Below are 24,477 nucleotides of genomic sequence, written 5' to 3'. Positions count from 1 at the left end.
GAGAACATCGATGTCTGTGCTGTGACAGAAACCTGGTTCAAGGCTCCTGAGAGCACCCCAGCTATCAGGTTTTACCTCATATCATGCTCCGCCCCAAAATCCGGACAATACCAAGAAAGGAGGGGGGGGTATCCATATTCATCAAGGACACCCACACCTCAAGACTGGTGGCAACGCACGATGCATCGGAGACCATCCAGGTGCAATTAACCATAGGCAAGACTGCTCTGCAAATTGTAGCATGTTACAGGCCACCTCACAACCTCAGGAACCTCACATGGCCTTCCTGAAAACACTAGAGGGGATAAATGTATCACCAAACACCATCATACTAGGTGACTTCAATTACCCTAATATAGACTGGGAACACTACTCAAGCCCAAACACCCTAGCCCAAAAGTTCCTTGAATTCATAAACTCAAATGCCATGGAACAACTAGTCACCATCCCCACAAGAGGAGATAACATACTTGATCTCATCATCACGAACATGGGAGCACAATGTTCAACACCAGAAGTATACCCCTCACTGGTGAGATCAGATCACAAACTAATCTCGCTGGAGGTCCTCATCCCACCCCCACCTGAAATAAAAAAGACCACAGTAAAAAACTTCTCAAAAGCAGACTTCACACTTCTAAAGACTAGTGTGGTCTCCTTTAAGGCCCCCGAGCTGGCGGAAAACAGTACTCAAGCCGCTGAATCACTTACACATGCCTTCTACCAACACCTGCAGGACTGCATGGATAAGGCAATCCCAAGCAAAACAAAGACTCTTTGTACCAAAGGCAAGCGTCCAGTCTGGTGGACCCCAGCCATAAACAAACTCTACAACAAAAGGAGGAAGCTACTACAAGATAGAGCAAAATCCTTAAAAGGTAAGACACCCTTGATCACTATAACAAAAAACTAAGAGCTCTCATAAAATCATCCAAAGCAAATTTCGAGAGAAAAATAGCTAAAGACTCAAAAGACAATCATAAGGCCTTCTTTAGCTATGTTAGAAACCTGGGAGGAAACTCCCAGATATGCTCAGAACTAGTTCAAAATGATGTGAAGATTACTGATCCTACAGACATTGCCAACATACTGGCTGACAGGTTCAGTGCAAACTTCTCCTCCCACCAAAAGGAGAGATATCGATAGCAAACGATTGCAGCCCCGCAAACATCTCCAGCGCCCAAGTGAGAACTGCTCTCTCCAAAGCAAAAAACACAGCATCCATGGGACCTGATGGTGTCCCCGGCTGTGTGCTCCACGAACTCAATGAGGAATTAAACCCACAGCTAGGACAGCTGTTTAATCAAAGTCTTACCTCGGGATACGCATTCCAGGAGTGGCGACTGCAACTGTGGTCCCACTGCACAAAGGCGGTGCCTCCACCGACCCTGGAAATTACCGGCCCATTAGCTTGACAAGCCTTATCTGCAAAGCCATGGAGAGGATCATAATGGACCTCATAAATAAAGACATAGGGAATTTGCAGACTTTGGATCCAACCCAGTTTGGCTTTGTCAAAGGCAGATCATGCCTTTTAAACTTGTTTGACTTTTTTGAAACAGTCACCAAAGCCATTGATGAGGGAAAGGCAGTCCATACAGCCTACCTCGATCTGGCTAAGGCCTTCGATACAATACCCCACTCGGGTATCATTGAAAAACTCATCAGCTTAAATGTTAACCCATACATCACAAGATGGGTTGCAAACTGGCTGAGTGACAGAACCCACAGGGTCAGAGTTGCTGGCGCCATGTCAGACTCAAAGCCCGTCACAAGTGGTGTCCCACAGGGCTCAGTCCTGGGCCCACTCTTGTTTGGCATCTACTTTTCCAAGTACAAGCAAACACAGGAGGGTTATGGCTGACAAAGTTTGCAGATGACTGCAAACTGGCCATAGTAGAAAACACATCTGACACAGATATCCTTCAGAAGGGTCTCACAGAAATGGATAACTGGTGCCAGAGCCACGGACTAAAGTTAAATGCCAAAAAATGCATAGTCATACCCTTCGGGAAAAACAAGGTTACCCCTAGCTACCAAATAGGTGGCAATCCACTGACCACAGAAGAAGTTATCAGGGACCTGGGGACCCAGGTTGATAGTAGTCTGTCATTCGACACCCATGTAGCTAAAGTAGTTAGGAAGACCTTCTACATTGCCCACCTTATCATGAAGGGATTCTCATCTAGATCAAGGGAGGTCATAGTCTCCCTTTACTCATCAGACCAATGATTGAGTACAATGCCCCATTCGGAATGTATCTGACCCGACACTTGCAGCAGCTGGAGAGGCCACAAAAGTTCCTCACCAAAAGGATAAAGGGTCTCAAAATCTGTCCTATGCTGCCCGACTGACAGAACTCCAGCTCTATTCACGCGCCTACCGCCTGCTCAGAGGTGCCCTTTGCCTAACATACAAGGCCATGTCAAACCCAGCTTTGATGAATATGCTTCACCTGAAAAACTCTCGATCCATCAGGGCCACAAGGGCGGAGACTTAAACCTCGACACGGCTATTAATAGGACATGCTGGAGGGATAGATTCATCACCCAAAGACTCCCTATGCTGTGGAACAAAATCCCGGTACATGTGAGGCAGAGCACCTCGCTGGCCTTGTTCAAGAGAAATCTTGACCAATGGATGGGAGATCGCAGATATACCCCAGGGATTACCTCAGTGTCACTGCTCGACAGAGGCACAGCAAAATAATGGGTATAGTCCCCATACTAAAGGGGTGGCGTAAGCCACAAAACGATGGGCTAGGCTTGTAAATGCCCTCGGGCAGATAGCCTAGTATGAACCTATGAAAGATTGATCTCAGATGACATTTTTTTTGAAGTATAGATTGAATGACTTACCTAGCTGAAAATCCTAAGTGGAAGAAGTTGGGAGATGAAATGACACTATGCATACTTCAAAATAGAATAAGTATTAATAGGGGGAAAAATGTTAGAAAAATGTGTATTTGAATATATGAGAAATGCTAGTTTAAAAGCAAAGTAGTATATAATGCATTTTATTCTATTAATCATATAGTAGAAAATTAATTCATGTTTAAATGTAAAGTAGTTTTGAAACTGCAGTGTGGCTTGAAGCAAGCTGACCTTCGACCCTGCCAGATGCTAGCTTAGCAAGTTTTAATGTTTATGCTTTTCACAAGTGATTATCTGCTGGGTCAGGAAATTAAATGTGCGAAATAATGAAATCTGCTCTTTCCTGCTGGGATGATTTGGCCTTGTATATGTATCACTGAGATAGACTTTCCCACCAGCTGCATGCTAACAGAGAACAAAGATGTGTATTGAAAGACTGAATCTGCTATTGTATTTGAACTGATATGAAACCTTGAAGAAGTAACTTTACAGAAAGACATTATGTCTGACCAGGTGGATAGCAAGGCCGTATCGTTACCAGAGGAAAACTTTTTTAAAATATACAGCATCAGCAGTTTTTATGAATAGAGGACTGTAAGCTAAAGTGATGTAGATGCCCTGTGACATACCACGTCAGTAAGGTGGGCACAGCTTGAATGTTAAACCTATATAAAATTGTGTGCTTCCTGTTTCATGTTAGACAAAATGCTGTACTTGTACGTTTTTTGCCTCCTGGTGTACACTAGTAAACTTTTGAATCTGAACCTCCTGTGTATTGAATTCTTGATTTTATTTAACACTGTGCCGTAACTGAGACCTGGTTCAAGGCTCCAGAGAGCACCCCTGAAATACCAGGCTACAACTTTTACCACACTTTTCGGCCACCAAACCATGACTGAAACACTAACGGTGGAGGACTGTCCATATTCATCAAGGATATTCACAAACTTCACAACACTCACGCAGATGGGATCTGGAAGTTTGACTGCAGAATCCTACACTAAGGCACTGTACGAGCACATCCACTCGTGCATGAATCGTGCCATCCCAAATAAAACCAAGATGCTCTTCTCCAAAAAAAGGAAGCCGATCTGGTGGTCCCCTGCTATAAACAAACTATACAACAGAAGGAAGAAACTGTTGCAAAAAGAGGAAAATCCAAGGATGCAAAAAATTCCCTCACCAGCCTCAGTAAGAAGCTGAGATTCCTCAAAATCCTCAAAAGCTAGTTACGAAAATAAAATTGCCAAAGATTCCAAAGACAACCACAAGGCATTCTATAGTGGTGTCAAGAATCTAAAAGGCAATGCTCAGATCTGCTCCGAGTTACAACAGAATGGCATTAGATATACGGATCCCAAGGATATTGCCAATATCCTGGCAGATCAATTTAGTGCCAACTTCACCCCACTCTCACCCCCTAAAGGGCCCATCTCAATACCAAAAGATTGCCAAATTCTGATAATCATGGCCACACAGGCAGAAACCGCACTCTCCAAAGCTAAGAATACAGCATCCATGGGACCAGATGACATCCCAGGCTGTGTACCACATGAACTACAAAATGAACTGGGACCTCACCTAAGTGTCATGTTTAATCATAGCCTCACCTCAGGCTTAGTGCCCATTGAGTGGCGCACAGCTACAGTTATCCCGCTCCACAAGGGAGGATCCACCTTAGATCCCGGGAACTACCGTCCCATCAGTCTGACAAGCCTGATTTGCAAGGGCATGGAACGCATTATCATGAAACTTATAAACAAAGACATTGGCAACCTTCAAACACTGGACCCCCCCCCCAGTTTGGGTTTGTGAAGGGCCGATCTTGTCTCCTGAATCTGATTGACTTCTTCGAATCAGTCTCCAGAGCTGTGGACGAGGGTAAGGCAGTCCACACAGCCTATCTGGACCTCGCCAAGGTCTTTGACACCATCCCCCACTCTGGAATCCTAGATAAACTTACTAAGCTGGGCATAAATCCCTATGTTACTCGATGGGTTGCTAACTGGCTTACTGACAGAATCCAGATAGTAAAAGTAGCCGACTCCAAATCCAGCTCCAGACAAGTGACAAGTGGAGTACCTCAGGGTTCAGTCTGGGAACCACTCGTTTGGCATCTACTTCTCTTGAAGTACAGGCCAACAATAAGGGACTCTTGGCTAACAAAGTTTGCAGATGACTGCAAACTGGGAGCCATTATTGAATCCCCAAATGATGTGGATATTCTACAAAAGGGCCTTACAGAAACAGGTGCCTGGTGCCAGAGCCATGGGCTCAAGCTTAATGCCAAGAAATGTATAGTTATCCCCTTTGTAAAAAATCATGTACCCATGAATTACCACATAGGTAGCAGGACACTAAACATCGAAAGTGTTTAGAGAGACTTAGGGACACAGGTGGACAGTGGTTTCACTTTCGATAACCACATTTCCACAACAGTCAGGAAATCCTTCTATGTGGCACACCTCATCACCAAGGGCATTTCATCCAGAAAAAAGGAGGTCATTGTCCCACTGTACTCATCCCTCAGACCCATTATAGAGTATAATGCCCAGTTTGGTATTTACCTCACAAGACACCTGCAACAGCTGGAAAGGCCACATAAATACCTCACTAAAAGAATCACAGGCCTAAAGCAGATGCCATATACTGACAGTGTAAAAAAAAAAAACTCCAGCTATACTCTGTGGCATATCGTCTACTCAGAGGCGATCTCTGCTCAACATACAAGGCCATGTCAAACCCTGAGCTGTTGGACATGCTCCACTTAAAGAAATCCCAATCCCTCAGAGCCACACGCTCCAGGATCTAAACCTTGTCATCACAATGAACAAAACATGCTGGAGGGATAGGTTCCTGACCCAGACACTCCCCATACTCTGGAATAGACTGCCCACATATATCAGGCAGAGCGCCTCATTGGCCCTCTTCAAAAGGAACCTTGATGATTGGATGGGAGATGGGAAATTCACCCCGGGGATCATGTCAGTCGCCCTGCTAGACAGGGGTCTGGAGAAATAAATATTGTGGGAAGAAATATCCAGGGAATTGTTATGGCTAGGCTTGCATAGGCCCTAGGGCCGATAGCTTAGTACCAACCTATGAACCTCCAGACTAGCTGCCCAACACAATCCATCTGAAATTCTCCAGGTGCAATTAACACTAGGTAAAGACTGCAATCCAAATTGTAGCTTGCTACAGATCCCCCACCATGCCCAAAGATCCTCACACCTTTCTAAACATACTGGAAAATATTAAGATACAACCAAACACCCTAATACTGGGTGATTTCAACTACCCTGCCATTAACTGGGAAAACTACTCTGGTACCAACACCTTTTCCCAATGGTTCTTGGAATTCATAAATTCCAATGCCTTGGATCAACTAATCCATTGTCCCACCAGGGGCTCCAATATCCTAGACCTGGTAATTACCAACATGGGAGATAGATGCTCCACACCAGTGGTCACCCCCTCATTGGTCATGTCTGACCATAAGCAAATCACCCTTGACATCCACATCCCACCCCCCAGTAATGATACCTCTGTAAAAATGTCTCCAAAGCCAGCTTCATGCTACTCAAGTCAGAAGTGACAAACTTCATGGCACCCGTGCAGTTTGGAGCTGAAAACTGCTGAATCCTACACTAAGGCACTGTTCGAGCACATCCACTTATGCATGAATCGTGCCATCCCAGATAGAACCAAGATGCTCTCCTCCAAAAAAAGGAAGCCAATCTGGTGGTTCCCTGCCATAAATAAACTATACAACAGAAGGAAGAATCTGTTGCAGAAAAGTGGAAAATCCTAGGATGCAAAAACCTCCCTTACCAGCCTCAGTAAGAAGCTGAGATCCCGCATAAAATCCTCCAAAGCTAGTTACGAAAATAAAATTGCCAAAGATTCAAAAATGACAACCACAAGGCATTCTATAGTTATGTCAAGAATCTAAATGGCAATGCTCAGATCTGCTGAGCTACAACAGAATGGCATTAAATATACTGATCCCAAGGATGTTGCCAATATCCTGGAAGATCGATTTAGTGCCAACTTCATCCCCTCTCAATACCAAAAGATTGCCAAATTCCAGTAATCACAGCCACACAGGTAGAAACCGCACTCTCCAAAGCTAAGAATACAGCATCCATGGGACAAGATGACATCTCGGGCTGTGTACTACATGAACTACAAAATGAACTGGCACCTCACCCAAGTAGGTTTAATCATAGCCTCACCTCAGGCTTCATGCCCACTGAGTGGCACACCGCTACAGTTATCCCACTCCACAAGGGGTGATCCACCTTGGATCCCAGAACTACCATCCCATTAGTCTGAAGAGCCTGATCTGCAAGGGCATGGAATGCATTATCATGGAACTTAAACAAAGACATTGGCAACCTTCAAACACTGGACCCCACCCAGTTTGGGTTCATGAAGGGCCAATCTCATTTCCTGAACCTTGACTGACTTCTTCGAATCAGTCTCCAGAGCTGTGGATGAGGGTAAGGCAATCCACACAGCCTATCTGGACCTCACAAAGGCCTTCAACACCATCCCCCACTCTGGAATCATAGATAAACTTACTAAGCTGGGCATAAATCCCCATGTCACTTGATGGGTTGGCAAATGGCTTACTGACAGAACCCAGACTGTAAAAGTAGCTGACTCCAAATCCAGCAAGTGGAGTACCTCAGGGTTCAGTCCTGGGACCGCTCTTGTTTGGCATCTACTTCTCTGAAGTACAGGACAACACTAAAGGACTCTGGCTAACAAAGTTCGCAGATGACTGCAAACTGGGAGCCATTATTGAATCCCCAAATTATGTGGATATTCTACAAAAGGGCCCTACAGAAACAGATGCTTGGTGCCAGAGGCATAATCTTAATGCCAAGAAATGTACAGTTATCCCTTTGGGAAAAAACATGTACTCGTGAATTACCACATAGGTTGCAGTACACTAACAAAGTGTGATGAGAGACTTAGGGACACAGGTGGACAGTGGTCTCACCTTTGATAACCACAATTGCCACAACAGTCAGTCAGAAAATCCTTTTATGTGGCACACATCACCAAGGGCTTTTCATCTGGAAAAAAGGAGGCAATTGTCCCACTGTACTCATCCCTCATTAGACCCATTATAGAGTACTACGTCCCATTTGGTATCTCACAAGACATCTGCAACAGTTGGAAAGGCCGCAGAAATACCTCACTAAAAGAATAACGGGCCTAAAGCAGATGCCCTATGCAGATGGTCAAAAAAAAACTCCAGCTATACTCTCTGGCATATTGTCTACTCAGAGGTGATCTCTGCTTAACATATACAGCGATGTCAAACCCTGAGCTGTTGGACATGCTCCACTTAAGAAATCCCAATCCCTCAGAGCCACATGCTCCAGGGATCTAAATCTTGTCATCACAATGAACAAAACATGCTGGAGGGATAGGTACCTGACCCAGAGACTCCCCATACTCTGGAATAGACTGCCCATACATGTCAACAGAGTGCCTCCTTGGCCCTCTTCAAAAGGAACCTTGACAACTGGATGGGAGATGGGTAATTCACCCTGGGGATCATAGTCACCCTGCTAGACAGGGGTCCAGGGAAGTAAATATTGTGGGAAGAAATATCCAGGGAATTGTTATGGCTAGGCTTGTATAGGCCCCAAGGCCGATAGCCTAGTACCAATCTAATCTATGAACAATGCTGCATTTAATGTGCTCATCTCATAAGCTATTCTGACTAGTAGTGTAACATTTTACACCACAGTAAAATGGCTTACTTTCTCTGCCCAATCCTATATGGATTATTCACACAGCCAACTAGTATTGACTGCTTTTTTCTCTCATGGTTGCCGTCATCGCTCTGAATTTGCCAAGCCTAGAGAAATAAGTGGGCAGATGAATAGCAAGCTATAAATTGGTCTGATATCCAGTTGCATAGTAATATTTGCTATAGTTGCAATGATTTGTTTACTAGCTACTCTAATATTTTCTTACAGCTTTATATCCTGAAATTGTAAAGCAATATTTTATATTCAGTGCTATTTGTTTTATTTGCCAGTCACCCAAAAGTGGAGCTGTTTACCAATAGCATTGCTTTACCACCTTGCATTTTGCTTAAATACTGGTGCCATTGGTTATATGTGCAAGACCTACTGTGTATTGCTATAACCACACCAACTCTATATGCCTGCTTCATGGATTTTTACTAGCTGCTTGTTATTAAAGTTGTTTCCTTTTATTTGTCTTGCTCTAGTTGTTGCTCAGCTTTGAATCTGCTATCTGATTTCTCTGTTCTATTAGCAGCCCCTCCCAGGGTTACCAAATGTTTTCACCTACTTCTGTTCTTCAGACTACCCTGATTGTCATTTAGCCCTGACTACTCGAATAGGTACAGCCACCTTCCCTACTGGCTTGCTAACTGCCCTCTTAATTGCCTTGCGTGGACAGCTATTTGACCCTGCAGAACCTTTGCATTAACTGAAACATTAAGTCTGCAGAGCCTCAGGAGTCTAACAGTTACCAGCCACTGTATTAAACATGTTAACTTGTATCTTTAAATTGTATACCTCCCTAATGGCTCCCTCTACACCACCAGAACTCGCAGTTACTTCCCACCTACCCATACTTAACTCTTACTTATGCCCCATGCTACCTACACTCAAGCTTAAACTTAGTTCTAAACAAATATAAATGTCCTATCTTCTTTTCACCCAGGTATTTGGCTCACCTACACCATTGTCCCTTTATTATTTCCATTGTCCCTTTATTATTTATTCAGTTCTTTCTCCCAACACACCTAAAAAACCCTCTACTGCATCTAGTTAATCTCTGTACTGCCGTTACATTCTTTATTGGGCTTCCTTCCCTCTACCCGATCTACCTACCTAGCTTGACCTAACTTCTCACCTCCCTTGCCTTCTGTTTAACTTCATCTTTCTCTTCTCAAGTTAAACCTGAACAGCAAAACTACTTCACCTAGGCTGCCCTGCCACTGATTGTTTTTCTTGCGAGCAGCCCCATGTAGCCTCACTCAGTTCGCCCTTGCTATGCTTGGGCTCACTCCACTCCCTACCCGGCTGGGTGTAGCCTCACTCTGTTAGCCTTTGCTATGCTTGGGCTCAACTCCACTCCCTACCGCCATTCTCACACACCCCCATTTCAATTACATTTATACCTACATCTTAGCTGCTCCCCTTCCAACCATACGACAAATCACCCACCACCACATATCCCTTAGCTAATTAACACTTGCAATAAGCTCCTACCAAACCCCTTATAATCAACTTCCAGCAAATCATAGCACACACACACCTCCCCTACCAAATCACTCACCCCCCTCACGCAGACTTTCACACAATCCTCAAGCTTGTTACTTTACTACCACCATCTAAACTCTATCACGTTTCATTGTAAACCCATCATAGTCCCTCTCTTTGCACTCTCTCTCTGCCTACTTGTACATTTATCATGGAACCCCAAAAAGGTCCTCATAACAGAAAAATCCACCACATCCAATGCTTCCCTAGAAACTAAAACTAATACCTTCTCTAATACTTGCTTAACATACAAGGCCATGTCAAACCCAGAGCTGTTGGACATGCTACACTTAAAGAAATCCCAATCCTTCAGAGCCACACGCTCCAAGGATCTAAACCTTGCCATCACAATAAACAAAACATGCTGGAGGGATAGGTTCCTGACCCAGAGACTCCCCAGACTCTGGAATAGATTTCCCACACATGTCAAGCAGAGTGCCTCTTTGGTCCTCTTCAAAAGGAACCTTGATTGGATGGGAGAAAGGAAATTCACCCCGGGGATCACGTCAGTCGTCCTGCTAGACAGGGGTCCAGGGAAGTAAATAGTGTGGGAAGAAATAGCCAGGGAATTGTTATGGCTAGGCTTGTATAGGCCCTAGGGCTGATAGCCTAGTAACAACCTATGAACACATCTAACCTTTACAACTCATAATATACTATTTTTCACCAAATTTAAAAATTCTAAAAAAAGATCCACTGCCCCACACTCAACTAAAATAAAGGATTTTAAATCAAACCCATCATCTTGCCACCAAACCACAACCTACTCATATTTAGCCCAATGTGAAGATATCCAACCCAACTCCAACTCTGCCCCTTCCAAAACTTCTTCCCATAAACATCTATTTCTAATCGCTCTAAACCTGTACAGTATTTACAACAAAACTACAGAGCTCCACTCATGGCTATCTCAACACTCCCCTGACATACAATCACTGAAACATGGCTCAAGCCGCATATCAAGAGATGGTGAACTACTCCCACCAGGTTATAACATAAGAGCATAAAGAATACACACAACAGGTGGAGGTGTAGCCTTCATCTTCCACACACCTTTACTGTTGTTCCAATCCCAAACCCATCCAGTCCTTTTATACTGGGAAAATCCTCTTAACCTCTCCAATAATCAACACCACCAAACAACTATGCATCATAGTCCTGTATATTCCACCTGGGAACAACATCTCTATTAGAAGACCTCCTATCTTGGAGCTCTTAAAACATATCTAATGAAACTATCATCCTTGGTGACACCAACATTAACTGATTAAACCTTAAACCTAAAACTACGACTACCCCACCAATAGTATAAATCTACAGGGATTTACTCATCTCCACCCAAATTAGAATTCAAAAACAACTAAGGCTCTACTCTGCACTAGATTCTGGTTTCAGACCCCCAAAATACTCCAACTCCAGAAACCTACCCAATATATTCGTGACCACCTGCCCACCTACACATATAGAGCCACAACCCATTCTTCCAAGAACCACATCTGCAAAACCTCCCACAACTTGTCCAACTTCAACCATCCCCTCTAATGCCATACTAAAATCAATAAACTGGTCCATTCTAAAAACCTTAGCACTAGACAATGCAGTCAGCCACTTTGACAACATATTTCTAGACACCCTTAACCTATCCCAATCTGCACAAAAAGAATAAAAGCTAATCATGCTCCCTGGCTAACCAAGTCCACTAAACACTTACTAGTAAGAGATGAAGCCAGGCAAGAATGGCAAAGAAACAAAAATGACAACCAAAAATATGAACAGCTATGCAACGAAGCAAAACACTTATAAACAAAGATCAGAAAAAATCTCCCAACAACTAACCACCCACAAAAACATTCTGGCATACCATTTCCCAACTCCTCACCCTTGGGACCAAAGATAATCCATCTCCAGCCACCCATAAAACACCATCCCAAATAGCAGTGGCATTCAACATGCACTTTAGACAGTATACTCAAATTACTCAGTCAGTCCAACAAACCCAAACTCTCACCCCACATGCACTATTCCATCCCCACCCAACCTAATGCAAAAAATCCCCTCTTCTCCTTCCTTTCCCTCTCAAGACACACCTACTACCGACAAACATAGTCCTCTCTTTACTCTTCAGCCTGTACCAACTCACCAGATACATAATTTACTACTTAAACTGAAACCCTGTTACCCCCCTCAGCAGATAACCTCCTACCAGAATACCTAAAATACTCCGCCAATGCTATAACTCCATCTTGACAGTATACTTAACTGAGCCATCTCTGAATCCTATATCTCTACCCTATGAAAAATCCCATAATAACCTTTACACAAAGGCAGAAAATGCCAACTACTGTCCCATTGCCATCATATCTCCCTATCCAAATGGTTAGCAAAATGTATATATAAACTACTTGATCATACTTTACAAAACAATTTACTTACCCCCCCCCAATCGAACAGTTTTAGAACATCACATAGTACAACTACTCAATCTCCTTCACTGATGCAGTCAAAGCCAGAGATGCCAGACTATCCTCTGTAATACTTACTGATCTGTCAAATGTCTTCGATACAGTTTTCCACCCTAAACTACTCTATGCCATTGGTCTTTCCCCTACATCTCAGCAATGGTTCAACAGCTAGTGTGTAAAATTGCAGGGAAGTCTTTTCCACTATTTACCAAATAACACAGGAGCTCCAAAGGGTTCTATTCTTGGACCACTACTCTTCAGCAACATCATTAACAGCCTTCACACTACCTCCCACCAAAGTTCCCTAATCCAATACACGGACTATCATCTCCTCCTCCAACATAAAACAGCTTCTACATCTTAACCAGTCTGCCTTCTCTTCCACTGAAACCTGGCAAAATAATCCACAGCTCCTGCTGAACTACAACAAAACCAAACTCCTTCACACACAAAAATGTCTCAGCTGATTTCAAGATCTTCGCATGAAACAATACACAAATAGAAGTTAAGCCAAATTATTAGGAGTAACCATAGACAAAAACCTTTACCTACATATCCATAATGCAAACCTCGCTGCAAACTAGGAATGCTCTACTGCCACAAAAACTTCATGAATACAACCACCAAAACCACTCTAGCCACTACTTCTCTGCTCCCCTCTCTACTTTATGGTACTCCCATGATAACCAACATCCAGACTACCATAAATAAACTGTTATAATAAAATCACTAAATTTGCTATAAATACAAATCAACCACCACTGCACAGCTCTCAGTACCCTCAACAGGCTCAAACCTCCATATCGCCTAGACTCCTCACAACTACACATGGCACAAAGTCATATCAACCCAATAACTGCCCTGCTCTCAACTCAATTCCTCCAAACATATACTCCCACCAGGTCTCTCAGATCTGGGAAACTAGTAACCCTAAACAGACCAATAATAAATAAAGTTCTACCACAAGAACATAGGGTAGTGAGGGAAAGGAAGGGGAGAAATATACCATCATGGAAATATCGAATAGAGAAAACTATAAAGCAATTAAGACAAGAAGTGCCATTGTTAGAGTATAGAAGGGGCATCAGATCAACAAAAATAGAAGTGATAAAAGTAATGCACAGTATTAGAACAGATCAGGATCTATCATGACCCATCACAAATAAACAAAATCTCAGCACATGCAGAAAAAATTAGAAGATATGCAGATAAATATAAAGGAAAAAGTATAAAATAAGTGACGTTCGAAAGACATGCGTGAATGGGTGTGCCTTCATTGAAGGTTGGCCATCAGGCTGGCACCTTGGCACTGTAAAAATCGACTACCAATCATTAGCGAACCGGAGTTCCACTGTGGCGACCCCTAACCGGGAAAAGCTGAAAGAAAAACATAAAATAAGCAATTTGACGACCCAAAAAAGTTGAAAGAATTGGGAAACAAGGTAAAAGGAATTTAAAAACCACAAAAAAATAGATATATTTTGGAGAAGTATTTATGCAGATCTTGTGGTACACAAGATGCTAAATGGATAGAAGTAAAAGAAAAGTTTAAAGGTACAGGATATGAAATGGGACAAAGCAAGAGCCAGAGAGATTGAAACGAAGTTAAGAAAAGCCTCTGATTGGAAAACCCCAGGCCCAGATGCAGTACCTAATTTCTGGTTAAAAGTATTAACCTCTTTGCCCAAGGACTTAGCCATGAGTAAGAACTATTTATATATGTACCCCAGACACCACCATGGATAACAGAAAAAAAGCTACCCTAAAAATTATAAGACTAATAACTTGCCTCCCGACAATGCATAAACTATATACTGGAATTGATGCTGACAAGAGTTTAGTCATTTAGAAGAAAACTCAATTATGGCAATAGAACAAAAGGGCAATAAAAGAAAGTCATATGGAGCAAAGCATCATTTGTTGTTAAAGTCATAGTGGAGAACTATAAAAAGGGGAGGAATCTAAGTATGGCATGGGACTGACTACAAAAAAGCATTTGATAGTATTCTACATTCATGGATAAGAGTGCTTAAAAATGTATAATATACACATGACACTGACTATGTTAATGAAACAGTGGCAGACCACTTTACAATTGAGCCATGATAAAGGATGAATTATCCCAGGGATAAAAACTCAAATGGGGATATTACAGGGTGACTGTCACCGCTGCTGTTCTGTCCTGCCCTTAACCCATTAAGCTGTCTACTTAGCAGCTTAGACCATGGCTAGAATTTGGCTCCTAAAAAACAACAAAGTGTAAAGACTTCTCATCTTCTCTTTATTGGATGACTTAAAACTGTATAGCTCTTCAGATGAGGAACTGAAAACACAACTGCCAAAAAAAAGTCAAAACTTTTTCAGCCGATATAAATTTGGCCTTGATAAATGTGCAAATGCAACCTTTTGACCAGTTTGGGACAAGAACGTGATATAAAATAACTTGAGCAAGAGGGAGTGTATAAATGTTTGGGAATTGATGAAAGATCAACAATAAAACATGAACAAATGTGAATAAAACTCAGTACGGAATACTTTAGAAAACTTAAATTAATCTTGAAAACAGCATTGACAAATAGGAACAAAATTCAAGCTATAAACCAATTTGCTCTTCCTGTCCTAACTTAGTTTTGGAATGGCTGACTGGCCTCAAAATGTGTGGGATAGATTAAATAGGATGCTTCATGCTCACCAAAGGATTTATAAAAATCAGTGCATACCAAGATTATATATATTCATATCGGCATCAAGCAGGAATGGAAATCAAAACAGAAAGATAAAAATCAGGCAGCAACTGAATGTGCCAAAAAACAAAAGAATACAATGTGAAGGACCAGATGAGAAGGGAAGAAATGTGGAAAATGCATAAATACAGCAAGTACAGAAAACTTCTGGAAGAACCTCATGTAGATCAGGAACAAAATACAGGAATGGTTAATGAGAGGCAAATTCAAACCAAGAGGTGAAAGGTTAATATTGGCAGCCCAAGATAGTGGGCTACATACACGTTGGTTTGTAAAGCCCATTCAGCATGTAGGAAAAACAGAAAACTGTAGGCTTTGTAAAACAGAACTGGAAACAGTTACATATCTTGTTGCTGGTTGTGACATACAATGGCAGGAGAACTGTATACTGGAAGGCATAATAATGTGCCAATACTTGCACTGGGGATTGTGCACACATTATGGTATTGAAGTGGATGAAAAATACTGGAAACGTGAGCCACAAAGCATCATAGAAAATTATGAAGTCTACACCTCATGGGATCACCCATTACCAACAGTTCAAAAGACAGATGCTAGAAAACAGAATATAGTGGTCCATGAAAAGACAAAATTAGCATTGATCATTGAAATCACTGCACCCAGTGACTAGTGTCGTGCATACTTAGAGACTATCAAAAAGTATCAGGATTTGCAAGCAGAAATGAGAGCAATGCAGAAGAAAGATTCCCAGACAGTTCCAATAGTAGTAGTAGTAGTAGTAGAAGCAATGGGTCTTAAAAAAAAGCATCTACAATCTTATTTAGATATGTTACTAATACAGCTAACCCCATACAAATTGCAGGAGTCATTACTGGGCACAGTGTGGGTGCTGCACTTCTTGCTGACAAAGATTGAAACATACCAATTTCATGATATTTAATCGTACTTTGACTTAGGAAAGGGGTCCATTCCTGTCACGTTATTAGAAGCCCAAAAGACTTGGAGAAATTAAGAGTGAAACCAAACAAAGCTGGACATGGTCTATATTCCTACACTGTAGCAAAACTGTGGAATGCCCCATCAGCAAACATCAGAGCAATAACTGACCATAAGAGTTTCAAATTCATACTTTAATCACCTTCGAGAAAAATATTTGTATCCGTTACAATATTACTTGGCAACTCATTTACTACTCCCCTCTCTATACCCTTTCTCCTAACCCTCCACAACCTTTACACACTCTCCCTTCTCACAACTTCATCCTCCCTCTCCCTTCTATTTATCCCCCACCCACCTAGAGATCCTTCTCCCTCAAAAAAATGTAAATGAAGATTAACAGTATTAACTTATACTGCTGTTTTATTGTCTCTCCTAAGTCTACTGTGCCGTTGATGCAAATATATAACAATTGTCTGACTTGTGACTTCTTGTAATTTTACATTTTCTAATCTGTCTTTACTTCTATGGAACTTTTCTCCCCGGACCTCCAGGGTTCTTGACCCAGTTGGACTTTCTCAGTTAACAAATGTCAAATAAGGTCAGAGTGGAGTCTGCAATGTTGACACATTAATGTATAAATAGCTGGCCTGTAAAACATTGAGTAACATTGCAAAGTCGGTTCTTAGTCCCCCTTTCACCTGCTTACTACACCTGTCGACATGTATAGTAGAGCTAAATTGTCTCTTTCTCCCACTCCCATGAATGACCTAAGTGGCCAAGGTCAGCTTGCCTTTCTCAGATGCATTATACCTGGGTTGTCAAGGCTGAATCAACTTAATCTGTGTGCGACTCCGAGCTAAGCTCTACTTTATTTGATATAGAATTTAGCAGATTTGATGTATTAACTGAAGAAACAGGAATTAAGGTTTGTAATCATTTAAAGTCCATTTGCACAAATTATATGCTTCAATGTGAATTAAAATGTGATGGGACACATAAGATGCATGTTTTAAAGATACAAGGCAAAAGAAAGAGTATCTAACACCAGCACTGTTACATTTATTTATAACTTCTGTGGTACCCCAGTAATGCCTGCTCACAGCTGAGGCTACAACACCCTGTTACTAATTCACTCTTATTTTGTAGACATTCAAGTTCCAAAAGGAGATAACAATGTGCCAAGCAAAATGCTAAACTATAGTAGCATATAACATAGCATGTCTCTTCAGAAAAGGGCAGCTATCAACCATCACACCAGTGCTAAGCAGAATCCATCCACAAGCTTAAAAACCTTTTGAGAGGAAAAACAGACTGTTGATCAAAATTTACAAACTAGCAAGTTAACTGCTCAAGAAATATACTGTAAATGTATAGTTTATGACTTATTAATCAAGTGGCTGCAGTGACACTAAGATTATACATTTATCTTAGAATCTATAAGATACCAGACTGTATACTGCCTTCTAGAGCCAAGTCCCTTTCTCTGCAAAATTAGTGATTTCTTCACATCCAGACAGGATATAAATGGATAATAATGCAGTATTTCACAACAGTTAGCATGATTTTAGAACCAAAGACAGTTTTTGTATTTTAAATCAAGTTGCTGGAATATACACAGTTCATTTCAACACGAGATAATGCAGCTCTTTATAGGGATGCAGCAACCCCAGAATATTCACATTCTGCTAAACCTTTATAAATCCACATATCTAAGCAGCAGTGAAATTTTCTACATCTATAGAAAACCTTAACTTCTAGACAAAGTGAATTTTCTTGATACTCTCAAAAATTCTAGTTTGGGGTAGAAAGTGCCCACAAAATTCTAGTTTGGGGTAGAAAGTGCCCTTGGAGTTACAATACCAGGTGTTCTGCCTCGGAAGGCCTTTGCATATTTTGAAACCAGGTAAAATACTTAAAAGCAAAAGGATGCTGGCTGAAAATGATTAAGTACTTAACTGTCCTTTCAGACAGTCAGGTTACCATGTCTATGTGGATCCTTACCAGTTGGGTGCATCTTGGTTTAGCAGTGAACATGTCTCCAAGCTCTTGCAGTTTAATGTACCTGGGTAGAGGAGAACTGTGGTAATAGTACTACCACATTCACTGTATTACCAGACAGCCACTGCAAGATCCCCCTATGATTCTTCTTAAAACTTACTGCAAATACTGAGTACCAAGGACTTTAACATGGAAGGGCTTCATCATCTATATGACAACCCCACCATACAATTAAAAATTACATACCTTCCTTACAATGATGAAAAGGTCCCTTCCATGTGGATTGCAGCTTATTTTGCTGAAAAGGGCAGGTACCATTACATTTTGTCTGGCATTATGTTTTTTTTTTTTTTTGGGGGGGGACCTTTTGTTGCTGTTGTGCTACCTACTCTACAGCCAACTCAATACTCTCCTCTAATTCGCTCGGTACTTAACACACTTTGTGGTAACTGCATTCATACTGAATCAGCATGAAGTCTAGAGGCCCCTTCATCCTATTAAGCATGAAGGAGGACAAAAGGTGAAAAACCTATGATGCATGGGGCACCACTATGTAATAAGTGGAATCAAGTACTTGTCCCATTTCTGCTTATGAATGTTCTTGACATGAGCCAAACAAAATTAATCTCCACCAACCAGTCTTGTGAATGACCATGTGTTTTTTTAAATGTTTCTACACTACATCACCTTACAGACTAGCAGGGCAGCATCTCCTGGGAAAAACCTAGTCCGACAAATTTCTAGATAATTTTTCATATTTTCGCACACAGAGGAGAAAGTGAAAACCTCAGTGTACCTAGTACCAGAACCCACCACCACCAAACATACCTCTCAGCTGTGGTATTAACAGGCCCCACAGAATGTATAGCCAACTCCTCGAAACAGTTCTATAACACAGACACCAAATCACACTCAGTTTTGTTTCCTGCATTTCCAGAATGTTGACACTACTTAGCCATCTAACCCCATTCACATATTTTGCAATATCTGTTGAATTTGAATGTTGCATATGCCTCCTCCTTGTATGCTTTATGTTTAGAGGGCCTGAAAAAAAGAATGCCATGGTCTATGATCAGAAGTGCCTTGACAGCGAAGAAATAATGCGAAAAACTACTTGTCCATGATGTATAAAAATTTAGGTAAAACAACCATAGTATGCATCATCCAAGCCTAAATAGAAAAGTTCATATAAAAAGAAATTGCAGGTGCTCAAAACCGAGTAAAAAATATATATTTACACAATCAAAATGGGGCAAAGGAAATGAGTTTCAATATTTGCAAGGAAATTGATCATAGCACTTGGAACAGTTAGCTTACTATAAACAGATAAATTGTAAGAGTGCAAAGGAAAACATTTATAAATATTGGACAACTAACAAGTGGAAGAGAGAAATGGGAGAGGGAGATGGAGAGATTTTTTTAAACAGATGAAAGAATAAAACAAAAAATGGGCAAAATTACAAATGAAGTTCAGAGTGAAAAGTCAGGTGTCAGGATATACAGTTTGTGATAGAGGCAGAACCATAGAGCCGTCACAGTTTAGATATCTAAACTCTTCAACTTTATGTGGTTTTCTAAGTATGCAATATAATTTTGCTTTTATTCCTGTCTGAGCATCAGCCTGATGACAGGGAATGAATGGAACAACTGGAAGAGAGTGGAGGATGGGGATTAGCAAGCAGCAGGGGCAGGAATAAGCAAAAAAAAATACTACTTAACTTGCATCTTCATTATGTTATTCACTCTTGTCCAACATCCTTCCAGACATCTTACATTTTCCCCATTTCATGATGTCCATGTTTCCTCCTTACTCCATCTACATTTTTTACTTTGAGATTAGAGACCATACACAATTTTGAAACATCTACTTGATGGTGTCCAAATCCCTTCATGTTCCTCTTAATGTATCAATACATTGCCTCACACCTACTATACCATGACCATTTAATGACATTTGCACAGTTAAATTGCTCCAGCCAAAGAATTACAATCAAGAACCATCATATGCTTTTTTGCAATTACAGGGGTAGGCCTAAACAAACTACTTTCTCCTCCTACTAGTAGGATACCTTTAAGACTAGGGTTTGCTATGCTTTTGATGAACCTAGACTGCAGAGTGCTTTGGTCTCAATGGTGGGAAAAAGTCAATGTAGCTGTGAAAGCTGCTGTTCATGCCTTTCTTGTCCATTGGTCAAGTCATCTTTAGATAGGCTGGTAAAGCATGCAATATTGCCACAAGAGAGTCTTAAAAAAAGGTTTAATTTTTTTCACCTCATTGGTCATCCAAATAAAAGGCATCTGGAAATGCAGCATAATGTCCTGTGTTTTTCCACTCACTCTTTCCTTCTACAGTTACTTTGTCTATTGATTGTTTTTGGCTCTCTTGTTGCATCATCTCCTACTGATGAACATGTACATCTTGAATATTTTAGACATACCAGTCCAGTTCTTTACTTCATCACACACTTCAAAAGTCTTTTCTAAAGTACCCTAGACTATTTCTTAGGGAGCCACACCCTATCCAAGCATTTAAGTATGCAGAAATTGTTTGCAAGACAGGAGTCTAGAGTGACTACATATCCATTTTGATTTGCAAGTACAAACACCAATTTACTGAACACTGAGCAAGTCAAATGCCAAAAATAAAACACAGTATGAACCATGCAATAAAGATCGTAAAGTAGTGAACATAAAACAATTAACTTGTAATAAGAAACCGCACCAGACCCAACCATGTTTTAAACTCTGGTGGTATCATGGAGTAAAGGGGCAATTTATTTTTTTCAAAATGGGCTTGTGCCTGGTGCCTATTTTCTGAAAAATTGTGACCTAGAGTCGGTAACGGTTGTAGCATTAAATTCAATAAAGACATGAGCAGCGTTATACATGTATAGGATGGTTACTGTTATATACATCATGTAGCTAAAAATGAGATGGCATAAGGCTGCAACTTTCCCCATTTGGATGAGCACTCAAAACAGATACTTGATATGACCCTGGAACAACTAGATGTGACCAAGTTTGTTTTTCATCTTCAGTATATTAATCCAAGGACCTTCAACTCCACATAAAAGACATTAGATCTCTTGCTCTACTCAACAGCTATAAAATAATCAACTTTTATAATGCATTCCCAATGTTACATCCACCTTTATTTTAAAGCTCTTCTGTAATTGCTATATAAAAAGACATTGAAAGTTGCACACAACCTTCAAATTCTACACATCTCATTCTACATAAAATGATGTCAGTCACTACCAAAATTTTTGCCATTTAAAAGAGTTAAGTGATCCAAAGTTTGTGGTACAAATATTCGACTTACTTTGTAATGGCAGCTGTCCAGTGGAGAGAGGTTCAGATGCTTTGCCTCGGCCAAGAATTTTTCATCTGCAGTAGTCATCTCAAAAACTGTGTTGGGAATGAGCTCAGCATCATGGGAAGATGATGTAGGGGTGGGAGTGAGAGCAGGAGCAGGAGTAGGAGGTGGAGTTTTGACATTCAACCAGTCAAAGAACCCATAGGAGGGCCTCAAGGAAGAGATGAGAATAAAGACAAAGAAGACATGATATAAAAGGCCACTTGTCAAGTTCATCTTTGGAATGATCATCAACCTGTTTACAAAAAATAGTAGTAACATTTAGTTTCAGGTTTAAAAAGAAGAGTTACCTTTTACAGTTTTACATTAGCTAAAAAATTAACCTTTTACAGTATGTTTATGTATTAGACCATCACAAACTGTTATTCCTAACGTTTTGACGGATGCAAAAATGCTGAAAAACATGGTCTACTTTATGCATGAAACAAATCAGTTTGCAAACAAGTATTCTAATACATCAATATAACGAGTCAATTGTAAAAGCAACTCCAAATAAGAATAACACCACCGACTAGGATAAACAGCTTGGTTATAACATGCCAACAAACTAAGTGTAAAAAGATGATAAATGGACCGAAACAAGGCCAGGATAACTAATCTATTATGTTAGCACTTTCATGGGTTCTCTACCACTTCTTCAGATCAAATAAAATACATGCAGAAGTTTAATTATCTAAAACAGTTTAAAAACTTAAGCGCCAAAAAAAATTCCACTTCAGTTAAAATGGCTAAATGTAAGGTGTTACAATGCATCTCGCCAGACGTTCTGTTGAGGTACATTTGTACTAGGTTGTGTAAGGCTGGACATTTGTCAGGTTGGTGTACTATAAAATGTTTTTTAAGGATAAGAGATTAGATTGTTCTAGCCATTTGAAACGTTGTAGGGCAAGGCAGTGATGGGTTCTGTGGGGCAGGTTGGCAGCAAATCTGGCTATCTTGTGGTAGCATGTTTCCAGCTCAAGGCAGTTTTCCTGAGGTTTGCGAGTACAGGGTAGGTATAGAACAGGGTAGATAGTAGGCAGGTCCTGGAAATTGCTTGTCTGGAAGAGTCAGTTAGATAAGCCTTAATCCTATAAAGAGAACCTAATTTAATGTCAGCCTTTTTGATTGCAAGTGATACATGCTTATCAAATTTTAAAATCATCAACAAGGACACCTAGTAGCCTAATTTCTGAGACTGGTTCAATTAGTGTGTGATTGGATGAAGTGATTTTAAGTCCTGGATGAGATTTTCTTTTATGATAGTTGAGGAATAGCATTAGTTTGGTTGTTGGGGTTTAGGATGAGCTGGTATTAATTTAGGAAAGATTCAATGGCCATGAAAGATCTCTGTGTTTAATAAAAAATATTATTTGCAACAAGATGGCATAGTGATTGGCATGTCATGTGCCAATAGATATGCCAACTTGGTTACCGCCGTTTGGGAAAATCAATATACAGGTAAATATAGTCCACATATACCATTCTACCATTGCTTTGTGTACATTTTTTTTTTTGTTGTGGACAGGTAGTTTACAAGACCTGAATGACTAAATATATACAAAAAACACTACATATTTTGATGTAAATCGTTCAGACACTGATAGAATTTTTGGATGCATTAGTCATCAAAACACTAGAGTGCTATGTTACCACAGAAATGTATTGCAAACCATGCTATCATGATACATTACATCGGAGTATGCATCCTGCACGTTTTCAAATATTATAAAAGGCCAAGCAATACGGGGCTCCAGGCTTAAGGTAGATGACATGAGTTTTCATAACAAATTATTGTATCTTAGTGGTAATTTTATTGCTGGAGGTTATGATAAACATACTAGTGTCGCAAAAGGAAGTACAAAATTCCAGATAGCTAGGCTGACGGTATATGGTTGTCTGTCATTTCTGACTATTAATATGATTTATACAGACATGTAACAAAATGAGATAACTGCTAGCCCAGCTATCTGGAATTTTGTAAATGGTTGTGTGTTATTTGCGACTAGCAACATGATTCGTATGCCCATGTTACAAATGTTTTAGAACTGCATGTAATATTGTATAGACATGTGCTGAAGATATATTTTTTATACACTATTGTAATGGTTTAGATGTATGTATTCTAACAGGAGATTAACTTGGAAAACTTGAGACTGAAGTACTTTATTGCTGGACCATAAATAACAGAGGCTATCTTTCAGTTTCAGTCAACAGGATATGGGATGTCTGCACTTGGGTACTCTCTGTGTTCCCTTGAAAGAGAATTTCTAGGCTTGAGATGTAGAAGTGTTTAATTGTTTTATGACTTCCAGGATCTGCAAACATCTGAAGGCTATGTATTTTCACAGGGAGATGCTAAATGCTAGCAGTTTCTAGCAATGGTTGTTTTTGGCCTGGGAACTGAAGTCAGGCGACAAAAAGTGAAGTCATGCTGCAAGCATCTCAGCAGTAATATCCGATATTAAATTTAAGAACTCAGAGCATGACTGGGCATTTTGCATCGGTTTTCTGACCTGATAACATCAGCTAGAAGATTAATTCAAATCACTTGCCTTGCTACAAGTCAGTCTAGGGTACAGTAATTTCTTTTAGATTTAGTAAGGAATATAGTAAAGATTGGTTTAGATGTATTCTGTATTTAATTGAGACTGTCCTGCAATGTTTTAAATATTAGCTGTGATTTTGGACTCTGAAGTTACTATGATGATTTGAGTATTTTCTTGTTCTTTTATTATTAAATATATTTAAACCTATCTTTATGGCTATTTGTGAGACCAATTTAAGCTCTGAGCGTGCTTGCATATCACTCGTAATAACCTTGCT

General features: G+C 40.5%; 1 protein-coding gene across 1 annotated transcript in view; it reads right to left on the bottom strand.

Moving 5' to 3' along the window:
• The window catches only part of LOC122797766 (protein brambleberry-like), a 439,351-nt gene that overhangs the window by 391,074 nt on the left and 23,800 nt on the right, over nt 1-24,477 (bottom strand). The window contains exon 2 of the mRNA XM_044066288.1: nt 21,619-21,907. Within this exon, the coding sequence (XP_043922223.1) occupies nt 21,619-21,903 (285 nt within the window). The 5' untranslated portion in view covers nt 21,904-21,907. The remainder of the gene's footprint in view (nt 1-21,618; nt 21,908-24,477) is intronic.

The sequence above is a fragment of the Protopterus annectens genome, chromosome 3.part1 (assembly GCF_019279795.1).
Source record: "Protopterus annectens isolate FY-2018-M chromosome 3.part1, PAN1.0, whole genome shotgun sequence".
NCBI lineage: Eukaryota > Metazoa > Chordata > Ceratodontiformes > Protopteridae > Protopterus > Protopterus annectens.
Note: the sequence above shows the minus strand (reverse complement) of the source record. Positions and strands in the feature narration are given on the sequence as shown.